General features: G+C 40.1%; 1 protein-coding gene across 4 annotated transcripts in view; it reads left to right on the top strand.

Moving 5' to 3' along the window:
• Positions 1-2,844: 2,844 nt before the first annotated feature.
• Positions 2,845-22,529, top strand: part of UGGT2 (UDP-glucose glycoprotein glucosyltransferase 2) — a 102,788-nt gene continuing 83,103 nt past the window's right edge. For 3 of the 4 annotated variants that reach the window (XM_075138310.1, XM_075138320.1, XM_075138329.1), the window contains exons 1-6: positions 2,845-3,094; positions 4,474-4,556; positions 14,641-14,771; positions 15,894-16,006; positions 20,189-20,363; positions 22,327-22,423. In XM_075138310.1, the coding sequence (XP_074994411.1) occupies positions 2,946-3,094; positions 4,474-4,556; positions 14,641-14,771; positions 15,894-16,006; positions 20,189-20,363; positions 22,327-22,423 (748 nt within the window). In that variant the 5' untranslated portion in view covers positions 2,845-2,945. Of the gene's footprint in view, positions 3,095-4,473; positions 4,557-5,361; positions 5,379-14,640; positions 14,772-15,893; positions 16,007-20,188; positions 20,364-22,326; positions 22,424-22,529 lie in introns of those variants that run through there. The other variant, XM_075138339.1, reaches the window with a different exon arrangement.

The raw sequence follows: 22,529 nt of genomic DNA on the forward strand, positions 1-22,529 counted from the left end.
GGATAAATATGCAAAAGCTTTTGTAAGGAAGGTAACGTATTTCCTTCTGAGGAGCAATCCAAAAAGCATCTTAAGCAATGGATCAGGTTGCCCAGAGAGGTTGTGCAGGTGCCAGCCTTGGATTTTTTCAAGACTGGACTGGACCTCAGAGCTGACCCTGCTCTGAGCAGGAGGTTGGACTCAGACCTCCTGAGGTCCCATCCCTTTATGATCCTAAATTTTAAGCACCTGATAAAACAGTAATCCTAAATGGGAGAGAGAGGGATATCTTGGCAGGGAGATTCTTTCTGTCTCATGGAGATTTCTGAATTTAGGCAGAAAGGATAAAAACTGGACAAACTATTTTCTGTAGTTCACCACAGATTAATTATCTGACCTTTGATTCAGAGCTACTACTTTATCTTGCCACTGAATTCAAAGCTAGTTCTACTTCCATAACCAGTGGCAACAAACTTTTATTTATCTTTTTGTATGGCAAATCAGAAATTGTAACAGCTCAAAATGAAACAAGTACAGGCTATTAAGAATTCACATTTAAGAAACAATAGCAGCCTCTTCAATATCAATATCAACCAAAATATAATACAGCAACTTTATATAGAAAAGCAATTGATAGATTAGGGGAAGGTAGATGCATCCATCATCCCAAATACATAGTATCACACAGAGTTATGAAAAATGTGTGGTAAATGTATATACATGGTGAATGTGGTTAGTAGATTTCAGTTTTGCCTGAAGAAACAGCAAAAAGCAACTCACTAGTAACTCCTAAAACCATGAAAGGATTGTTGGGTTTGTTTGGGGATTTTTTTGTAAATGCTCAATATAAAATAACTATAGCCTATTCTGTGCAGAACAAGTGTAGCATTGAGTTCCTCTAAGTCCATCAAATGCATTTTGAACTTTGCTAGGGAGTGGTGGAAGTGTCTTTTATCAGTTCATCGCATGTGTTTTTACTTCCTATGGATGCAAGAGTTTGGCCATATACATAGGTTATTAGCATAGAAAAACAAGGGGCCCAAATTTCCTTATCTGTACACTACTCTGACCGTGTCATCCCTGTTAGCAGCAGCAGCAGCTTCTAAACTGTCAATGTAAAAGAAAAAAGCTGCTCAGACAGCTTTCTCTATCAGTCTTTCTCCATATAAAAGATGCTGAATTTTGTTATTTCTAATGGACTTACACATGAACCAATAGAAATACTCCTGTGATTTTAATTATTTCTATGGAGGTATATGAAGACTTTACTACCAGTCTTATGTAAGGTTACTCAAATCAACTGATTTACATTAAAGTTGGCATCACTGATGTGTCACAGTGGTACATGAAAATTATCTGAGGTCTTGCAACAGCACAATTTGTGGGACTAAGTCCAAAAAAGATCAAACACAAGGGCTCCAGACTGAATTTACATGTGAACGGGATGTCTTTATCATACTTTCAGATGATAAAGACCCAGCAGCATGTAAGTACAGTTATTTTGTTTGGGCAGAGTTTCTGTACCATAGTTTGAGAACTCCTGGCAAACAGATTCCTTTTGTTTGTACATACGATGCTATACTGACCAGTCCTGAGCACTAACAAACCAAACTATACAATCCATAGCCTGCTCCCTAGACTAAGGTCCTAACTGGCTTCTGCCGTCCACACAGCAGCTTTAAATGGTCAGGAGGTGACTGTTAGCAACATAAATTAAGGTGCACGCAGCAGTGAGACATTACAGGTTTCAGCTTCAAGTTCCGTGTTTCACGGGTCACGTTTTCCTTGGAAAAGGCGATACCCTCTATTTTTTATACAGCTGGAAGATTCTTCCTCCAATAAACAGCTACTCAGAGCTGCTCCGTTTTCACATCCCACAATACTGCTTCAGAAGCACCTGCACCAGCTCTTTTAGCTTTGCTATACAGCTGGGGAAAAACTAAGGGACAGAGTACAGTTTTGTTGAGGAAACGGAATTAACTAGTGAGATTTCAAAAACGGATAAAAAAGAAACTGGAGACCACAAGCCTGAAAATCTTAAGTTTGAAGACAGAGGCAGAGTTCACTGTATCTTAGTTTTTCCAGCAAAGCTCACGTCTATTGAGGAAAAAGTTATGTTGGTAGGAAACAGACCACATCTCAGAAGAAAATTGGTTTGGAAAACATCCATTTTGAGGGGAAAAAAAAATTCAGGTAATTCCCTCTTCCTGTACCAAGTATATATGAGTATGTTATATATTCTGTATGAAGCTACTCACACTTAGTAAGTTCCTAGCCACTATTTTCAGCTGGACAACCATTTAGGACCAAGCACAAGCAAAAGCACTGGGAAGTTTGGGGAGCGTCAGGGAAGGCAGCTGCTGTCCTGGTTCTGGGCTAACACGGCCCTGCCTCTCCTCAGCTGTGAGCAGCCATGGCCGCTGCCACCAATAGCGCCCACCTAGCGGGGCGCTCCGCTCAGAGATAACAGCAGAGCCCCACAAGGGAAACCTGAAGGTACCTCACGCAGCACCCACGCTTATAAACAACCCACAAATAAAATAAAAAAAAAAAAAAAAAAGGGAAACGCCCCACAGCCAGCAGAGCGACTCCCCAGCCCCTCGCAGAGCGGGAACAAGGCCCCACCTGAGGGAGGCGGCGTTAACGCCGCTCCTGCGCTTGCGCGGGGGCGCGCGCGCGGCGCACCGCCCCCTTAGCCGACACCAGGCCACCCGCAGCCCACACCCCGCCCCCAGCGCCGCGTGTCATCGCCCGGGCCTGGATAGCCCCGCTATTTATTTGGCGTCAGCCCCTGATTGGTCTCCGGGCTGACCAATAGCCCAATAGCAAGGGCACAGTGCAGCCAGTAGGAGCAAGACAGAGGCCGCGTGGGCGGGGCGGAGGTGCGCACGCCGAGGCTAAGGGGACAGTGGGAGCCGCGCGGGGCGGCGGCTGCTTTGGGCGGCCCTTACCACCCCTTCCCCCTCATGGCGGGCTGGCCGCTGCTGCCCGCCCTCCTCCTTGCCCTCCTGTGTGCCCAGCCGTGCCCCTGCGGCAGGGCTCCAGCCTCCTCCCAGGCCGTGACGGCCCGGCTGGCGGCGAAGTGGCCGGCGACCCCGCTGCTGCTGGAGGCGAGGTGCGTGCAGCCTCCTCCTCCCCCTGCTGCCTTCCTCAGCTGCCGGGCGGGGCCGTTAGGGCGGGGAAGGGGAGCAGCGGCGATACCTGTCCTGGCTGTCTCCGGGGGGGCGGGGGCGCCTCGCTGAGGGGGCAGGAGGAGGGAGGGGCCCCTTCTCCGCTGCGCGGGCCGAGAGGGAAGGTGCGCTGTCAGAAAGGGATGGCTGCGTTTCTCTCCTCTCTTTCTCTGTCAGACGGTGTGTTAAACTACTCCTTTGGCATAAGGCTTAACTGTTTTCTCCCTTTGTAAAATGTTATGGGTAGTGCTGACAGGCTTTCCCACGTTTTAAGTGTGCTATTTAAATTGCTCTGTATGAGGTGCTTTGCAGGTTAGGTTGAGGAATGGGCCAATCTACACAATCCCTGCCTTCCACTGAGTTACAATATCTCTTCATCTCACCCCGATTAGTTTACTTTCACTCATGAATGATACAATTATGTATAAAGGTATCAGTGAAGATGTAAAGCTGTAATACCTTTTTAAAAAGGTATTGTTAACTTCTAATCATAATTTCAAAGTAGGTAATGAAAATGTGTTCTGGTATTAGGTATTTGTGGCTCCCCTGCCAGTTTGGTTTAAAATCTGGGGGGGTTTGTTTTGTTTTTAAACTTATTTGCTGCTCTTTGGAGAACTCCCATGAAAGGGAGAATTGCAAGCTTCTGTAATCAAAGGAGTGGCAAACTTCCAAAGAAAAGATTAGAAAACAATACACTCAGGCTAGCAAGTAGATCTTTTGGGCAAACAGGCAAAAGGGGGCAAAAAACCCACTGATGTTGCCTTAAGAAAAAACACAAAACTAAAAAGTGTTACCAGTAAATGGAAGAATGGTATTTGGAATAAAGCAAACCTTATCTTTTATGCTTCGGAAGTGTTCCAGAGATTAGGGACCTCCCCTGCATAGCAAAGTAGACATTGTCATCGATAAAAGCCTGTAATTTAATTAAAAACTATAACCTGACAGAGTGTGTGTTCTTACTTGTATATTTAGCCACTGTTAAATAAAGTTTCTGTGCTGAATTGATTTTATTTATAACTGTCTATTGGAATACCTGTGGAAAAATAAAGTGAAAAATTGTGTTTATTTGTGTGTCAGAGAATAGACTGGTTGCTTTACAGCTCTTATTGTTGAGTGCAGATTGGTAATATTTTGTTCAAAATTTCTTTTAACCAAAATATACTACTGTTCAGTTTTTTATGGTACAGAGATGTTAGATGGTCATTAAATACGTAACACTTGGTTGTTGCTGGGCATTTGTTATTTTAAACAACTGAAGATTTTTACTGGGGTACATCTTTGGACAAAGTCAACCTATGGACAATTCATTTTTATTTTTAAACAGTGAATTTATTGCAGAAGATGGTAATGAGAAGTTTTGGCAGTTCTTGGAAACTGTACGAGAATTAACAGTTTATAAGCAAGGAGGTAAGTTAAACAGCATGCTAGTTTTAATATATTATCTTGCACTGTATTTAACTTTTAAACATCAAGGTAACATATTAACTAGTTCCAGTCAGGTAAAACCTAACTCTTCCACTATTGCTTACCAAGTAGGTTTCTTTCGGAAAGTTGTAGCATATTTTCCCCTGGGAGCTCTACCTGTAGAGGAGCTCTAAAAGCAAGGAAGATGAGATGGACTGAACTGCTGTTACAATATGGAACACAAGTGTAAAGATACCTACCTTCTTATGTTACTCAGCAGGAGCTTACAGGATATTCAGACTTCATGTTTTGTGTAAGATGGATGTTTGTAGGGGAGAGAATCCCACAAATAACTAAAATGAGAAGGCTAGCTAAAGGAAAAAATTAAAAGAATGACGAAAAAAGGTTTAATACTTGTAGATGGCATAGAGACTGTTTTCTAGCAGCAATACCGGTATTTTAGAATAAACGTTTATCACTGTCAAAATAGGATTAAAAAAACCTTGCATGATTAGACAGAAGAATATTAAGTTGTTAGAAGTTTGGAGAGCATAAAATCCAGCAAACGAGGCATAAAAGAGAGTCACCTCAGAGGATACCTTGGAGAGCAGTTTACTAGAAATGGCCATGGTAATGAAAAATTTGGAAACCTATCAGGCTTTACAACAGGTTGGTCAATATTAGACCTGCTTGGTAGGTCAATAGATGAACAGGGTGAAAACTTCAAAACAAGGTAAGGCTGTTTCGTTTTGCTCTTTTCTTCAGAATAGTACAGCTCTTTAGGCATGAGAGTGAGGACCTAACTACCACTGGAAGAGACTTCAGGTAAATTGAATGTTAGATTAATAGTCAAAAGCTAACAAATTGTAGAAAGATCGTGCAGGAAATGGCAGTGAGATGACAGAAATGAATCCTTGTTATGTGAAAAATGCTGTATATGGGAGGGAGAACTTGAGAAACACATGCTTCAATAATTGTGACTGAATACAAGTGGAAAAGAGACTGTGGTGTCCATGTGGATATGTCAATGAGAATGTTATTTGAGTGCTCAGCAATGCCCAAAGCAGCCGATAGACTTAAAAAAATACTAGGAAAGGAACAGGGACCCTCATGGTAAACAACATTTTGCTGCTTATGATTCTGTGATGCGCTTTTTTTGTTGAGTAAAGCATGATATTCTACTTTACTGTCTCCCTGTATTTTTCCCTTCATTTCATTAGAAAGGATATAGTAGAAGCAAAAGATGTACAAAGAACTGTGGGATATCAACTGGAGACCTAAAAAAAAAAACCCCAAAATTATTGTGAGCTGATGAAAACTGGGGATGGTCTGAGGTCAGAAGTATGAACAAAACCAGAGAGAATCGCTGAGAACAGTAGGCCGGCATGGTAAATGCTGCTCAGAGGCATTCCGTGTCAGGGCATGAGGACATGGGAAATGGAAGTAGGTGCAGAATTTGACCTGTGGTCAGCTGCTAGTAGCATTTGTTGAGGCAAGTACTGTTGACTGATGCTGTTTAAGGTCTTTGTCAATGCACAGGGCAATGGCATGGGTTACGCCCTCCACAAGGTTATGGATGATACAAAACTGGGAGAAGAAGTTGAGAAGCTGGAGGGTAGGGCTGCCATTAGAGGGGCCTTGGCAGGCTGGAGAGATGGACCAACAGAAACATAGGGAAGTTCATCAAAGGCGCTTTACAGACTTCTGCATGTGGGCTGGAATAATCTCAGCAGCAGTGCAACCTGGGCACTGACGGACTAGAAAGTGGTTTTTGAGAAACAGACCTAGGGATTCATGTCAAAAGTGAGTGGCATTGAATTCTTATGCCTGTGAAGACCAAGTATATGGTAGGCTGCATTAGCAAGAGTGTAGCCAGCAGGTCAAGAAAAGTGATTATTCCACTGTATGTGGCGCTTGCGAGACCACATTTGGAGCACTGGGCCCAGTTTGGGGCTCCCCATTACAAGAAAGATATGGACATACTGGAGCAAGGCTAGGAGAGGATCACCACAGTGGCTGGGGAACTGGAGCAGATTTCTGAGGGAAGGCTGAGAGAACTGGGTTTTATTCAACGTGAGGAAGAGAAGGATAAGGAGAGACCTCATATCCTCAACTTGCTAAAGGAAAGGCGTAGAGAAGATAGCGTCTTCATGAAGCTACACAGTAATGCGAAAAAAAGCAACAGGCATAAGTTGAAACATGGGAATTTTGGTTAGATGCTAGGGAAATGTTTCTGCCATGGGGTTGGGTAAACACTGGAACAGGCTGCCCCAGGAGACTGTGGAATCTCTGTACTTGGAGATACTCAAAACCGCTGCACGAGGCCCTGAGCAGCCTAATCTAGCATTGAAATTAGATCTCCTCTAGAAGTTTGGATGAGGTGACCTCCAGAAATCACTTTGGACTTGAATTATTCTTTTTTTCCTATGAGTGGTTTAGATGCAGCTGATACTGCCTTGAGACAAGACTGATGTATTAGATGATGTGTCAGGGTTTTTTATCAGCCATCTCTTGTCTGCTTGCTTGGGCTAACTTCCCAAGGGGTTTGAAGCTTTAGTGAGATTTACTATCAGTGACGTAGATGTCTCTTGAAATTTGCTGTTAAGATGCATGTTTTACCTATTTCACCTGGATAAACTCTGTGTGATTGAGAATAAATAAATAACCAGTAGGATGGTCTGCATGGTCTTATCTTGCCAATAAAGTATTAGATGCTGGTAGTGGGGAACTTTGAGAATGTACTAAAATATTACTTTAATTAAGCATATTAAGCAATTGATGTGTATATGTTTGTTTATCATTATGGCCAATAACCTCCTATGTATAACTTCTGAAGTTTTGGCACCAAGTGGTTTTCCTAAAAGTCAATTCATGGTTGGAGTAGTATTATACAAGCAAACCAATGCTCTTTATGAACGGGATGAGAAGGAAAGATTCAGTTTTAGAGGAAGAGAAAGTGGTTATTTAATGACAAAATCACATCAATATTGATTCTCCCAACTTAAGAGTGTCTTACTGAAGTCAACATACTAAGTGTGAAATAAAAATATTATGAGCATCATATGTATCCAGCAATAGTTAAGCCACTTTCAGTGGGGAAGTCTGCATTAGACGTCTACAATAAAATGGTCAGCTATAGTGAAGAATACTGATACTGAAATACTGGAGTGGCACAGTTACTAAGAGGTGTGTAGTAGTATAGCTCTGAGGAGAAGTTGGTTCTCTGGGTGGTGTGAAATGGGTTCCGTCTTAGCTGTTGTGCGTCAAGACTCATCAATGTAGAGGGATGTTCATGATGCATTAAGGCTGAAGTAACAATAGCTAGTTGAGCAATTAAAGGATCTGGCTTAAAAAGGATTGGTTGGGGTGATGGACTTCTCAGTTCTGCTCTGGGTGACATCAAGAGTGGATAGGATGGACAACTGGGGAATAAAAGCGTTGTTTTTAAATAGAAATGTTTTCATAGAAGGTAAAGAATTACTAGATTTGAAGCTGAAAAACTGGGTTTACAGGAGAATTGGATGATAGATTTGTATCCCAACCTACTGTTGAGTATTTCAGAAGAGTCATGAAGTATTAACGCAAAAAGGCAACTTAAAAAAATCAAATATGGTGGCTTTTTTTTTTCTTTTAAATCATCCATTGGATGATTTCCAATCCGTTGCTTATCAGTTCTCAAAACTTGTTATTTTAAACTTAGAATAATCAAATCAACATCTGCTGTTAACTTGCTCATTTAAAATATTCAGCCTTAGCAAATTAGGTCTACTAATGGTCTGTTTAGCTATCATATATGTAGCAATTTAATGGATTTGGTAGGAACAATGTAGTGGAATTTGGTAAAGCATTTAGTCTGGTTATGTATTTGGTTGTTTTAAGATTTTCTTTAATATGAATTCAAATCAACTTGGGCATCATTCAGATTACACACTATGAAAAACATCAAAAAGTTAATGATGGGATACACTATATTAAATTAGAGTGAGGTCTTCAGGTAGCACGGACGACATTGTGTATGTCTACTTAATATGCAACATACTTGCTGCCAGGCTTGTAGAAGATTTGGAAATGCAGATGATGCTATTTTGGGCTGCATGTATGTTATAAAGAAATCAAAGCTGCAAAAATTTCATATTAAAAACAGCACAGTTACAAAACACTGAAGATTGCATTTTAAACTTGCTGCTGCTTTTATATCTCAAAAGGTTAATTTAGGAACACAGAGTGAAGGTAAGTAGACAGTTCCCTGCCGACTAATTATAACTTGAGTGTTTACTGTCTTCCCAAGTGGTTCAGTTTATATATTGATTTTTCAGCAGCCTCTTAAATATATATTTTAAAAAAAAACCAAAAACCACACACTAACATATTAATAGGGAAACTATTTTCTCTGAAAAAAATATAACAGTATATGACATATAAACAACAATCATGCAAATTATTTGTTGTAATCTAGAAGACTACACATTATTCACAACTAAATCAGGTACGTATTTTTTACGTATGTATCAACCTTAAAGATTCAAGAGGAATCAGTTTTACAAGCATGGCACTTCTATAGTAATCATAGAATAAAATAAAGTATCCCCTCTCGACTGGTTTCTTGCTTGAATGTCATAGGGATTTGACTGGCCAGTGATTGCTTGAACTGCTGTTACCTGGGATCTCTAATTCCCTAGCTGATCTATAGATACAGATATACACATCTATGTAGTTGGAATAGTCCCCATACTCCCATCCCTTAAAATAACGATCCCAGTACCCTGTGCTCTTCTGACTAATTATGTCCCTTACATTTACTCTTCCAACCTCATGTGCCTCAGTACTTTGAATTCTCCTGCAGGCCACCAGCATATAGAATCATTAAGGTTGGAAAAGACCTCTAAGATCATCGAGTCCAACCGTCAACCCAACACCACCATACCCACTAAACCATGTCCCTAAGCGCCTCATCTACACGTCTTTTAAATACCTCCAGGGATGGTGACTCCACCACTTCCCTGGGCAGACTGTTCCAAGGCCTGACCGATCCTTCAGTAAAGAAATTTCTCCTAATGTCTAGTCTAAACCTCCCTTGGCGCAACTTGAGGCCATTTCCTCTCGTCCTGTCGCTAGTTGCTTGGGAGAAGAGACCAACACCCACCTCGCTACAACCTCCTTCCAGGTAGTTGTAGAGCGCGATGAGGTCTCCCCTCAGCCTCCTCTTCCCCAGGCTAAACAGTCCCAGTTCCCTCAGCCGCTCCTCATCAGACTTGTGCTCCAGGCCCTTCACCAGCTTCGTTGCCCTCCTCTGGACACGCTCCAGCACCTCCATGTCCTTCTTGTAGTGAGGGGCCCAAAACTGAACACAGGATTCGAGGTGTGGCCTCACCAGTGCCGAGTACAGGGGCACGATCACTTCCCTGTTCCTGCTGGCCACACTATTTCTGATACAGGCCAGGATGCCATTGGCCTTCTTGGCCACCTGGGCACGCTGCCAGCTCGTGTTCAGCCGGCTGTCAACCAGCACCCCCAGGTCCTTTTCCTCTGGGCAGCTTTCCAGCCACTCTTGCCCAAGCCTGTAGCGTTGCCTGGGGTTGTTGTGACCCAAGTGCTGGACCCGGCACTTGGCCTTGTTGAACCTCATACAGTTGGCCTCAGCTCAGATTAATTCAGATTAATTTTGTGCTGCGTGTGCATGGGATCTGAGGAGCTGTGATACAGACAGATATCAAAAACTTTCCTTTTGTGACCGTCCTGGTCAGCTCCCTTTAATTATTTTTAATCTACCCGTGATGTGAGCTACTGCTGTAGATTGTGGATAGTAAATGTCAATGTTTAAATATGAGTCTACTTAGCTAGATTGTTCTTGTAGTCAATCTAATCAATTTGGCTACAGGAGTTGAGAGAGCTCTTCAGCTGACAAATTTAGGCATCTTCAGAGTGAGCTAAATAGCTTTTTAGGTTTTATTGGCTGCTGGGCTATATCTCTCTTGGCTAGAATAGAAGTTTACAGATATGTAGCTCATACGCATGCGTTGAGATCTCTGAAATCTGGAGCTGTATCCTATTAATGTTGTCTCATTTATTTATTTTTAAATCGACTTTGTTAATGAATTTAGTGGTAATATGCTATTATGCAGCATTTTATGACCAGAAACATATGTTTCTCCGTGGTTCCCTGTAACAGCCGAAGAAATTTATTATGACTTCTACTCTTTGACATAGAGTGCAGTGTTAAGATGTGCCTGGAGGGCAAGTAGTTACCAAGTGTCAAGGAGCAAATACTATGTGAAAATGATTTGCAAAACTGAAACTATAGTTCTGTATGTAATAAACTTTAAAAAATGTTTTTGCATTAGGTGGATAGTATAGCATTTGATGTGGATTAATTTATCTTGCTGAAGTTTAAAATACAGTTGTAGTCTGAATGAAGCCAGCAGTGTTGAAGTAGTAGGAATAGATGCATGATGTGATAAATGTAACCTTGTCAATATGTTATGCAATCATTTTTGAAGGCACATGACAAATTATCTTTTTTTTTTACTTTACTCATTAAAATCATCATTGTCTTAATCATCTTCCAGAGCAAAAATGTCAGCTGTTTTATATACAGCAGTGAAAGCACAGCTGGAATTTGTAAGCCAAAGAATTTAAAGACTTGTGGTAAAAATATTTCATTGAGGCAGTATCTTTAGAATTGTATATTTAATAACTCTTTATTGTGTTCAGTAGGATGTTATTTGGGGCTGAGTGGAAAGGCAGAAATTTCAGATCGGATTTTTTTTTTTGTGGAGATAATTTGAAGAAAATTTGAAAGTGTAGTTATTGGAAAGACGTTTTAATCTGGAAGTATTTGCCACTTCCAAATTTTTTACATTTGCTGCTTGGAACGTGTGAAGCCAAATTTGTCTCATTTGACTTCTGCCAGGGCTATGTGTAGGTTTAGAAAATATAGGAAAGATGGGGGTTTTGTCCACTGAATTTAGTGTTAGACAGTAATGATCATATGCAATTTATGGGAAGGCAACTTTCTGGAAATGCAGATCATACCCTTTTGTAATCTTAGATTTTTTTTTGTTTGTTTTCCCTAGTGAATTACAGCAAACTCGGCCATTCTAAATAATGAGTTTTAAGAAGGAGGAGAAGGCAGAAAGGAGATCCTAGAGGCTTTAAGAACAAAAGAAGGTTAGGGGTTGTAAAGAGGAAGGTGAGAGGATAGGAAGTGCTTAGTTACGAAAATTGTATACAGAACTGCTGGGAGCAGTTCATGGGTATTTCCAAAACTATGGCCTGCAGGGCTATTGTATGTGGTCTAATGTTTTGCTGGAACCTAGGCCATGGTGAGGGAATGGCATTTTGATTGCTGCACTCATCATTTGACTACTCCTGAGATCTACTGCAGCTGAGGCAGGTAAAATCTGGCAGGTTAAATCACATGAGATGATTTTCACACTGTGTAAAAATTTAGTGCCACTTTGGACCCCTAAAGGGGTTTCCCACTGTGACGATCATTCCACTTTCACAGCAAGAGCACCTTTTAGAATAAGGCGTTGACTTAAGAACACAGATAAATTCAAGCTGGACAGCTAGAGTGGTTCCTCCTCACAACTCACTTTTCCTTTGCTGCAAATTTTCACCTTTGTAGGAGAATAGAATCATAGAATCATAGAATCATACAGGTTAGAAAAGACCTCTAAGATCATCGTGTCCAACCGTCAACCCAACACACCATGTCCACTAAACCATGTCCCTAAGGGCCTCATCTACACGTCTTTTAAATACCTCCAGGGATGGTGACTCCACCACTTCCCTGGGCAGCCTGTTCCAAGGCCTGACCACTCTTTCAGTAAAGAAATTTCTCCTAATGTCCAGTCTAAACCTCCCTTGGCGCAACTTGAGGCCATTTCCTCTCGTCCTATCGCTAGTTGCTTGGGAGAAGAGACCAACACCCACCTCGCTACAACCTCCTTCCAGGTAGTTGTAGAGCGCGATGAGGTCTCCCCTCAGCCTCCTCTTCTCCAGGCTAAACAGTCCCAGTTCCCTCAGCCGCTCCTCATCAGACTTGTGCTCCAGGCCCTTCACCAGCTTCGTTGCCCTCCTCTGGACACGCTCCAGCACCTCAATGTCCTTCTTGTAGTGAGGGGCCCAAAACTGAACACAGGATTCGAGGTGCGGCCTCACCAGTGCCGAGTACAGGGGCACGATCACCTCCCTGCTCCTGCTGGCCACGCTATTTCTGATACAGGCCAGGATGCCGTTGGCCTTCTTGGCCACCTGGGCACACTGCCGGCTCATGTTCAGCCGGCTGTCAACCAGCACCCCCAGGTCCTTTTCCTCTGGGCAGCTTTCCAGCCACTCTTCCCTAAGCCTGTAGCGTTGCCTGGGGTTGTTGTGGCCGAAGTGCAGGACCCGGCACTTGGCCTTGTTGAACCTCATACAGTTGGTCTCGGCCCATCGATCCAGCCTGTCCAGGTCCCTCTGCAGAGCCTTCCTACCCTCCAGCAGATCAACACTCCCGCCCAGCTTGGTGTCGTCTGCAAACCTACTGAGGGAGCACTCGATCCCCTCGTCCAGATCATTGATAAAGATATTGAAGAAGACCGGCCCCAGTACTGAGCCCTGGGGAACACCGCTCGTGACCGGCCACCAACTGGATTTAACTCCGTTCACCACAGCTCTCTGGGCTCGGCCGTCCAGCCAGTTTTTTACCCAGCGAAGAGTGCACCTGTCTAGGCCGTGAGCCGCCAGCTTCTCTAGGAGAATGCTGTGGGAGACAGTGTCAAAGGCTTTACTGAAGTCCAGGTAGACCACATCCACAGCCTTTCCCTCATCCACTAGGCGGGTCACCTGGTCATAGAAGGAGATCAGGTTGGTCAAGCAGGACCTGCCTTCCATGAACCCGTGCTGGCTGGGCCTGATCCCCAGCCTGATCCCTGGACATGGCTCGTGAGCACCCTCAAAACCAACCGCTCCATGAGAATATTTGAATTACACGTGAAAAAGATCTTGAATCACTGCAGTTTCCAGATAGTATCTATCAATGTAAGTAAAATACATGCTGACTACATAGATTTTTTGGGGGGGGGCCATAAATTTGGCAATTCTGGACTGCTTCATGCGTGTTTCAGCTGTTCCTGTGGAAGAGCAACCTCTGGAACAGGGATGGTGCACAATGTTTGATATGGTCACAGCTTTGGTTCTCTGACTCTAATTTGTTTTGTTCAAGAATATCATATAGTACAATGTATACAGCCTGATTTAAAATTTTGGTGTGAGCATTATTCCTTAAACAGATACAGGTCTTTTTCACAAATTGATAAAACAATATTACAACCTCTTTATAATTAGGGTTGTTTGCCTCACAGTCCAAGGACAGCATGAGAATATTCACTTGAATGTGCCTCTAGAAGAATAAATGAAGGTTAATTATATCCAACTAAAGTTCTTTATTATCACTTCTGTCATTCCCAGACACCATCCACCTTCCTTCTTACCTGGAGTCCTAATTTTGGCCTTGAGAAGGCAAGATATGCAGGGAGGGGGGAAGCCACTTCACATGTTGCATCCATTCTCATACTCTTGTTTATCATATATCTTTAAGGAAGAAAGAGGATATGTGAGAGTAGCCCAAAGATTGCCACCTTTAGAAGATTTTTATTTATGTAAGTTGCATGGTTGGAGTGTTCCAAGACTGAATGTAAGGAAATCGTTTGTAAAATAATGCTGGTTGAAAGTAAGTAACCTTCAAAATTTGCATTAAAAGGCTAGCATAAGCTTGACAAGCAGAAATAAATTAATAAGTTCTATTCAAGACTTTCCGGATGAATCTGCAGACAGACATTATTGTCTTAAGTGGATTTTTATATTGCTGAAAATGATTTAGATGTTAGCTAGTGCTATTGCGCTCACTTTTGTTGTATTTATGTTGCATTAGGCCTTTAGAATTGGTAGTAAAGGAAAGAATTATCAATGGACAACATTCAAGACTTTTGAACTGCCAAGCAGCACTAACATAATATTTACCTGTTATGTAGCACAGGTAGATATGCCACATCATTTACGGCTAAATACTAAAAGCTTGTCTTTTTTTTTTTTTCTTCAACAGATTCAGAGCATTCCTATTACAATTTAATCTTGAAGAAAGCAGGACAATTTTTATCCAATTTGCAAATCAACCTATTGAAGTTTACACTTGCCATAAGGGCATATTCTCCAACTGTTCAGATGTTTCAGCAGGTGACTATATTATCTGATGTATTTGGTACATTTTATGTGGTATTTTGGCTGCAGAGTAAATAACGTTAATTATTACAGATCAATAAAATATATGCCGACATTATTTGGAATCAAACATGATTTGTAAAGGTGGTGCTTTATAAGCTGGTTATATTGGCAGCAACAAATATTCATGTTTAATTGCATGGATAGCATTGTTTTCAGGGTAGAATTTTTGGAATTGTTCATTTTTAAAACACAGGTTATGGGGGTTTTTTGCATTGCTTTAAATAATGCTATAGGAATTCAGACATTCCCAAAGAAGCAAATTTCCTGTAGCTTCAGGTCATTTATATTTGTAACTTAGTGAACTTCTCATCTCTCTCATTATGTTAGTATTTGAAAAGTTGAAAGATAGAATAGTCAAATATCTGCTTTGTTAATGAAAATGTGGGAGGACATAAATTCACTGTGCCTCTAGCCTAAAACTGCTCCTCCTCCTTTTAGCAATGCCACCTTCAAGATAAAGTGAAAAATCCATGTTTCTGAAAGGTAATGAGCTATAATAAAGTTAGGGGTTTTTTGCAAGTATTCTCTGGAGGAATATCGTATCTTTTCATTTTTATCTTTCAGCTTGTGAATCCAGAGGCATTGACATGCAGTCATATGATTCCCACTTTACATGGGAATAGCTGAATAGAATTTAAAAAAAAAAGAAGGCAGGGGCATGGGAAGGAGAGAGAGCCAAACATTCACGTTAATTGTTTGGGATTTATTGGTTAGCAGTCAAATCTTTGTACATTAACTTGATTGCTGATAGCGACTAAAATTAAAAATGTCTCTGAATACAGGCTGTGATTTCAGCTTGTGGAGGAGGTTTCTCAGCCCTGTCTTTACAGAACATAAATGGACTTGCATTTTCTGGAGTATGACTGCATTTGATAGACTACATCTCACAAAGGTTATAAGGTCTTAATCTTCTAATATTTTCCATGACTTTTTTCACATGTACCCAATTTTGAATGGGCTTAATTAGAAACACAACTAAATGGCAGCTGTTGAGTTATTTTAATCAAAGGGATGCGAGTTTAAGTTGAAGTGCAATCAAAGCATTCTGGTTGAGTATAATTGTTGAAATATTAGATTGCAGCTGATGAACCTCCACCAGAAGGCTGCAGTGCATTTGTGGTTATCCATGAGAAGCACACCTGTAAGACTAATGAAATAAAAAAGCTGCTGAAGAAGGCTACTAAGAGGTAAATATAATGATCTGTTTTAAGAGGAAAAATAGATTACTAAAGAGGAAAATGTATTATTGCATATATACTTGTAGTATTTTGAAATTTTATTTTCTACTTACTTGATAATGCCAAGCCCATAAAACCCTGTTTACTGGATATTTAAAGACATACCCATTTAAAGTATACATTATTTTTAAAAAGTTACTTTTGGTTTTGAAATATTTTAAACAGTTAATTGTGAGAATTCATCAATTATGAATCAAAGTAGGGTTTTAAAATAAAATCATAGAGCTTTGCTCCTCTAACCACATGGATAATTTTGTATTTCTTCCCTTTTTTTTGGTGTAGTATAGTCAAGTTTAAGTTACAGTGTTCTTTCTATACAAGCTTACTATTTAACGCGTCTGAAACAGTACTTCTGCTGAAGTACCTTTCTATGTAGCCAGTGCCGCTGCATTTGAGGTTTTCTGGATTGTGAGGGCTTGGCACAGGAGTGGAAGAGGAGTCTACTTCAGCTGGCATAACCTTTCCTCACCTTGTGCTAGACTCTGCACCTATCAAGCCTTTCTGCAGCCTTTGTCCTGTGGAAACTAGCATCAGTCCAGAACGAATTTGGGCCGTGAAGTAAAATAATGTAGAACCTATCAAAATAACAAATAATAACAAAATAATGAAAGCAAAATGTTTAATCTCTATTAAAAAAGAATTAATTTGAATTTTTTCAAGACGTGTATGTAGCGTTTTTTTGTTTGTTTTTTTTTCCTGCAATGGTCAATGTCACCATAATATACATTAGTGTCCATACCCTCAACCACTTCATGGAGATATGTAGAGCTGAAAGATGATTTAGTAGGACATATTTCTTGGATTTTGCTTTCTATCAAATATAAATTGGAAAAAAAAACCTTTAAAACCTATAAATTTGTCTCTTTGGGGGTGGTTGCTTCTGAAAACAATTTTGTGTTCTACATGTGTGATTTATTTGTGACTTATTTTCTAAGTCCATTGATACAATTACAACCTACTAAATCACTGTCTTTTACTTATTCAATAGCCAAGGTTTTTACAAAAAAACTTCACTGTCTAGTTTGCAATGTCCCGTTTTTAACTATTACATTCTGACTAACAGATGTTTCTTACTTTCTTACATAAATTATTTGTATTATATTTTGGCTTTTAAAATTATGTTGAATTCTTCTGCTCATATATTAAGGCATTATGACACCTTAACATTTTATCACAATGTCTGAATATACTCTTCTTCTAAAGCAGTTAACTGGATTCAGCACATTCTCCTTTCTGGAGATACTATCCCCAAATGTGCAAGTTTCTGGAAAATCACGATACTAAACAATAGAATCCCAAAGTATTTAGAATCAAAAGAGTTCAACTTCTAGGAATCATTGACTTTAAGAACTCAAAACAAAACTGAAGGTCTTTCTATTAAATTGTTCTTGTGTTTTGGATAGTTTTGTGTGCATCAGTCACATTATAACCTTTAGAGCTGCAGGGACAAAATCATGATAAACTTCCTCTCCTTGTCCCCACGCCAAAAGTAGTTGCGTCACTCAAATATTTAGAGTTCTTGGAGCTAGACTTTGAGAAAAACATGTTCACCTTCAGGCAGTTGTTTCAGCTATTCTTTCCAGTTGTACTCTGGGTAGCAGATGCTTTTCACTTGTGCTGGAGATATCTAGCCTAGGTGATAGTGTTTTATTGATTCCTTTTTTAGTTCAAACTATCTTCCTTTGTATTTCATGTTCTGTCTTCTGTCTGTCATGACTCTTCCACTTAAGCCAGGCCAACTTAAGCTAGGCTTTCAGTTGTGTCCTGAAGTTCCCCATATTGGATGAGGACACTAGAAATGTTCTATTTTTAGGGATGATAATTTCAAATCTCACTGGAAGAGAAAGAAGAGGCTGCAGTGTTGTTTTGTGCAGATCCATCAGCTGAACCTGAGATCCAGGAAGTCTCAGGCACTTTGGACTCAGGAGAGCGCAAATAGTCTGCATGTCAAGATCAAGGTTTTGCTTCTTCCAGTCCTTTATGCAGCAGCTACTGTGATTCGGTCTGTTGCACCTGCACGTTGAAACTGACTGAGTGACTCTAATTGGAGGTATTTTGTGTGGAGGTGCAATGGGCTGCTCAAGGGCTCTGGACATTTCAAAGGAAGATCTTCAGTGGTTAAATGGTTGGGATTGCTCATCTTGCTAACTGTCCAAAACACAACACTAAGATTTCTGGGGCTGTTGCTGCCAAGAGCAAAAGCATTGATGGGAGTCACATTTTGCTCAAAACAATCAGTGCCTTAGAAAGTTTGTCAGTACGCATGTCTGCTGTCTTCTGTCCATCACATTCCTTCTGCATCCCGTCTTGGCAACTATCTAGGCAAGCATATAGTTGCCTGTACTACGCTAGTAACTGGTTAGCGAGTGCTGAACTCCACATCCATGTATTTTTTTTTATCTTTTTTTGTCTGCCCGACTGCTGTTCCTTCCCTTTCAGGCAGCCTTCTCATGAGAATCTCTTATGGCAGGAAATAAATTAGCTTTCAGCACTAAGAACAAGAGAATCAATTACTTCTCACTACTATTCGGTGTCGAAGAGAAACAGAGAACAGAGGCTTATCTTGGATTTGCAAGGGCTGATGCTGTAATTCTCCAATCCAAGGTCATTATGGTGGCCCTTTGCAGTGTTATTTCACTGCAGCACTTAATTTTTTAGTGAAGCTTGGTCATTATAGTATAAAATGCTTCCTTTGAGACTGTCAGTGTTCAAGAAAGTCGTAACAGCGCTTGGTACCCACATTTTGAAAACAGGAGTCATTCTTCTGCTATACCTAGGTGACTAGTTAAGAAAAGAGAAGCTCCTTTGATTTAGGTTTTCAACTTTCTATAAATGACTGTGGCAGTTCTTGTCTCTCTGGATATGAGAAGGAAGCTGCACAAGTCACATCTCATACGTATGCTTTCATCAGGGCAAATCTGGATCTGTTCTTGAACAGAGCTTACTCATTCAGGAGTTGTTTCAGACTCCTTGATGACACCTACTTTGTCTGTCTTGTCGTGTAATGACAGTGGGAAAGCTTGCCTGGTGTTCCTGTGACACATGGCTGCAGGCACCCAAGTTAATTCTCAAACCAGGCCCCTCCTTTTGTCTCTGCCTTACAAATGTGGTCTTTGATTGCATACCTACCAAGCTTACATAGGATGTTGATGTTAAGGCCCTGAGTAACCTGATACAAATTGGCCCTGCTTTGAGGGAGGAATTGGAGCAAATGACCTGCAAAGGTCCTTTGCAATATAAAATATTCTGTGGTTTTTATATTGAAGATATTCCTAAGCTTTGCATCACAGGAACTGTGGCATGTGGAGTTCTGCTCCCACCTTTCCAGTATGACTTTTCATAAGCATCTAGTACACACATTTCTGCAGCATCTGTTGGATTAGAGTTTCTCAACTTCCCTTGGAGAGGTTTGGAGGGAGTTTACTGGTCTTTCAGGTGTGACTATGCAAAGACAACTTTGAAAAAGAAGTGTACTCATCAGTAATTAGCACCTTGAGTATATCCATTGTTACTTTTCCATCTTTCCCAAGTTTTATTCAGAAGATGTTTGCAGTCATCTAAGAAATCATTGCAGGTTTAGAAAGCTTAACTTCTCTACAGTCGTGGCTTTCAATGAGAAGGTATAGGTAGGCAGTCAAATTTTGCAAAATTAGCTATATTAACAGAGCTTGATAGTGTTAAAACATAACCCCAGTTAGTTTCCATGTGTGTTAGCAGCTTTCTCAAACTGAATATCCCTCTGCTACTCTGTTACTCACTGATTGCTCTATACATCTCTAGTAGATGTAATGCATCATTTGAATTAAAAGATTCAAGCTGTAACTGATCGTTGCACACAATCTCAATGTGCTGTGCTTTTCATTTGCTCTTTGTGTTGTGATTTGATAAAATGTGTTAAAATCATTTATAGTTAATGCTGATTTTTCACTGTCTTAGACTTTAATTTGAAAATTTGGTGTTCTAAGTTTGTTTGTGAGCAATCATGATTATTTTATGATGATTTTTAACATGGCTTGTATACTTTTAGCATATAAGCCCTTACTAGTTTTTTCAATTATGAAGTAGAAAAACTGCCACTGTTTTAATTTTTTTCTAATAGATAATATCACAATTATTTGTTTTTAAAACCAGACCCAGGCCATATCTTTTTAAGGGAGATCATAAGTTCCCAACTCTCAAAGAGGATGGCCCAGTGGTTGTTCTTTATGCAGAAATGGGTACAAAAGACTTTGTCAAATTCCACAAGATTTTATCTGAAAAGGCGCAAAAGGAGGAAATTGTTTATGTTCTCCGGCATTATGTTCAGGTATGCAATTCAAATTAACATTGATTCAGTATACTGTTACTATTCTGTCTTTATTTTTCTTGCTTTTTGACAAAACACATTTTCTGCATTTATTTTTGCATTTGCCTAAATCATGTCCAATACATATTCTAATTTTAAAACTGTCTAGATTAAATGATTCACCTAATACAAACTTTGAAGCTGGGAAAGCATGATAATATTACCTAATCCTGCATGCAAGTACTGTTTGCATCACTGATTGATCTTGAAATATCTCTTTTTTGGTTATATGTCCGGTTTTTGTACGTTGTATGAAGATCTTGGAGGAATCTTGGTGCAGCAGGCTGAACATATTCGTAACAAGAATTAGAAAAATGGGAGCTAGAATAGAAAATCAATCACTTATAATTTTATATATTATGAGTATAATCTCATATGTTGGTTGCAGTACAGCAGCATGGGCTGTCAGATTCAACATCACTGGTCAGTTTTTCAGCGTTTGCATTCCACAGTGTCAGCATTTTAAACATAATGTTTCTGAATGCTTTTCTTAACTTATTCTTCCCCCTGAAGAAACAACACAAGACAAATACCAGTACATGGAACCATATTGTTCCCAATTTTGGTTATTGGAAGCTTTTTGTAATTTATATTCAAAGTACAGCACTTAAATAGTGCAGCTAATACGAGCATAATCTGATGGAGTGAGAGGTTGCTGTGATTTATGTAGACCAGGCATTTCAGGGAGATGAGATCTATAGTTTGCGGATGACTTTGAGTTGTTTGCTCACAGTAATGAAATAGAGAATCTTAAATTCTAAGTTGTTTAGGGGTATAGTTTTTACTGAACTTTCTGTTCTTCTTTTATGCACTTTTTTCCCCAATTAAATACCTACAGTCTCCTTGCTCTGACATGCACCGTGGTCCCCCCAAATGCCTATTGTCTTTCTTCCTGTACTTCCTCTCTTCAGACGGCTCCCTTTCCTCCTTCTTCACAACATCCATTTTTATTCTTTGGTGTCCACCCAGGTGGATTCTCTGTCCTTCTTTGCATTAAATGCCAGAAGAGGGAGCATTGAAAGCAGAAGGGGTACAGTCTTTCTGCTGTCATTTTTTTTTGCCAGTATCACAGACACTGCTTAGAGTGCTCTCTGCATTGAGATTTGCTTAGAGGACCAACAGAGAACAGCCCCAACGCTGCTGGGTGTTCAGTTGTGGGCTGGAGGATTCTCGGTACAGAATGATTCTTGGAAAGTGTAAGCTAAAGCTGAAAGGCTTTCAAGAAATTGCTGCTGAGCATGTGCAAATTGCGTTTTGGAAAGGGGATTTTCGTGCATTTTGGGCAAATTAGGGTACATTTTCAGCAATAAGTATGCTCTGAGTAATTACACTATTGAATGTCAAACTTCTATGCCGAAGTTAGAAATACTTGTTGTTCTTAATAAGTGGCAACCTGGTTTTAGCAGTGATACCTTAATGCATTTTCTTAATTCTTCTTGCAGATAGTGATTAACTCTTTCATCAAAACTCTTTGAAAGAATCAGCCTGATGCAGAAATAGAGAATTTCCTCCTAACATGCTGAAGTCTGGCAAAATTACAAAGAAATTAACAGCAGTTTATAATGTGAATTGTAAGGCATCAATAATTGTATAGTGTGCTACCAGCTCTACCTGTTCTAGTCCTTCTTCTAATATTATGTGAAGGGACTACAATTTTGACATAGCCTTTCTGTGGTCTGCAGGAGATAAAGGAAGTCCGTACTTTCTGTTACACATCTACTCAATGGACTGTCAATATGCCTTACATGACTCTTATAATTTGTTTGGTATAGTATTTTGTACTTTGAATCATAAATTGAAAGATTAATTTAAGTTACGACTGTCATAACATTTTAAAGCTAGTGTATTAGATATTGTTAATCTCCTATAATTATAGTTTTTTAAGTTACATTTTTTGTTCTGTAAAAATAATATCATCAAACAGAAACCAAGTTCCAGAAGAATGTATTTATCTGGATATGGTGTAGAACTTGCAATAAAGAGCACAGAATATAAAGCAGTAGATGACACACAGGTCAAAGGTATGTGGATTTTTTTATTTATTTATGGTATCTTATTGGAGATACTATTGAAGTATGTTATAATCTTCAGTTACAAAGTCAGTAATGTTTTGAAGGTTATACTTAA

This window comes from Calonectris borealis, chromosome 1 (genome assembly GCF_964195595.1).
Source record: "Calonectris borealis chromosome 1, bCalBor7.hap1.2, whole genome shotgun sequence".
Lineage (NCBI taxonomy): Eukaryota > Metazoa > Chordata > Aves > Procellariiformes > Procellariidae > Calonectris > Calonectris borealis.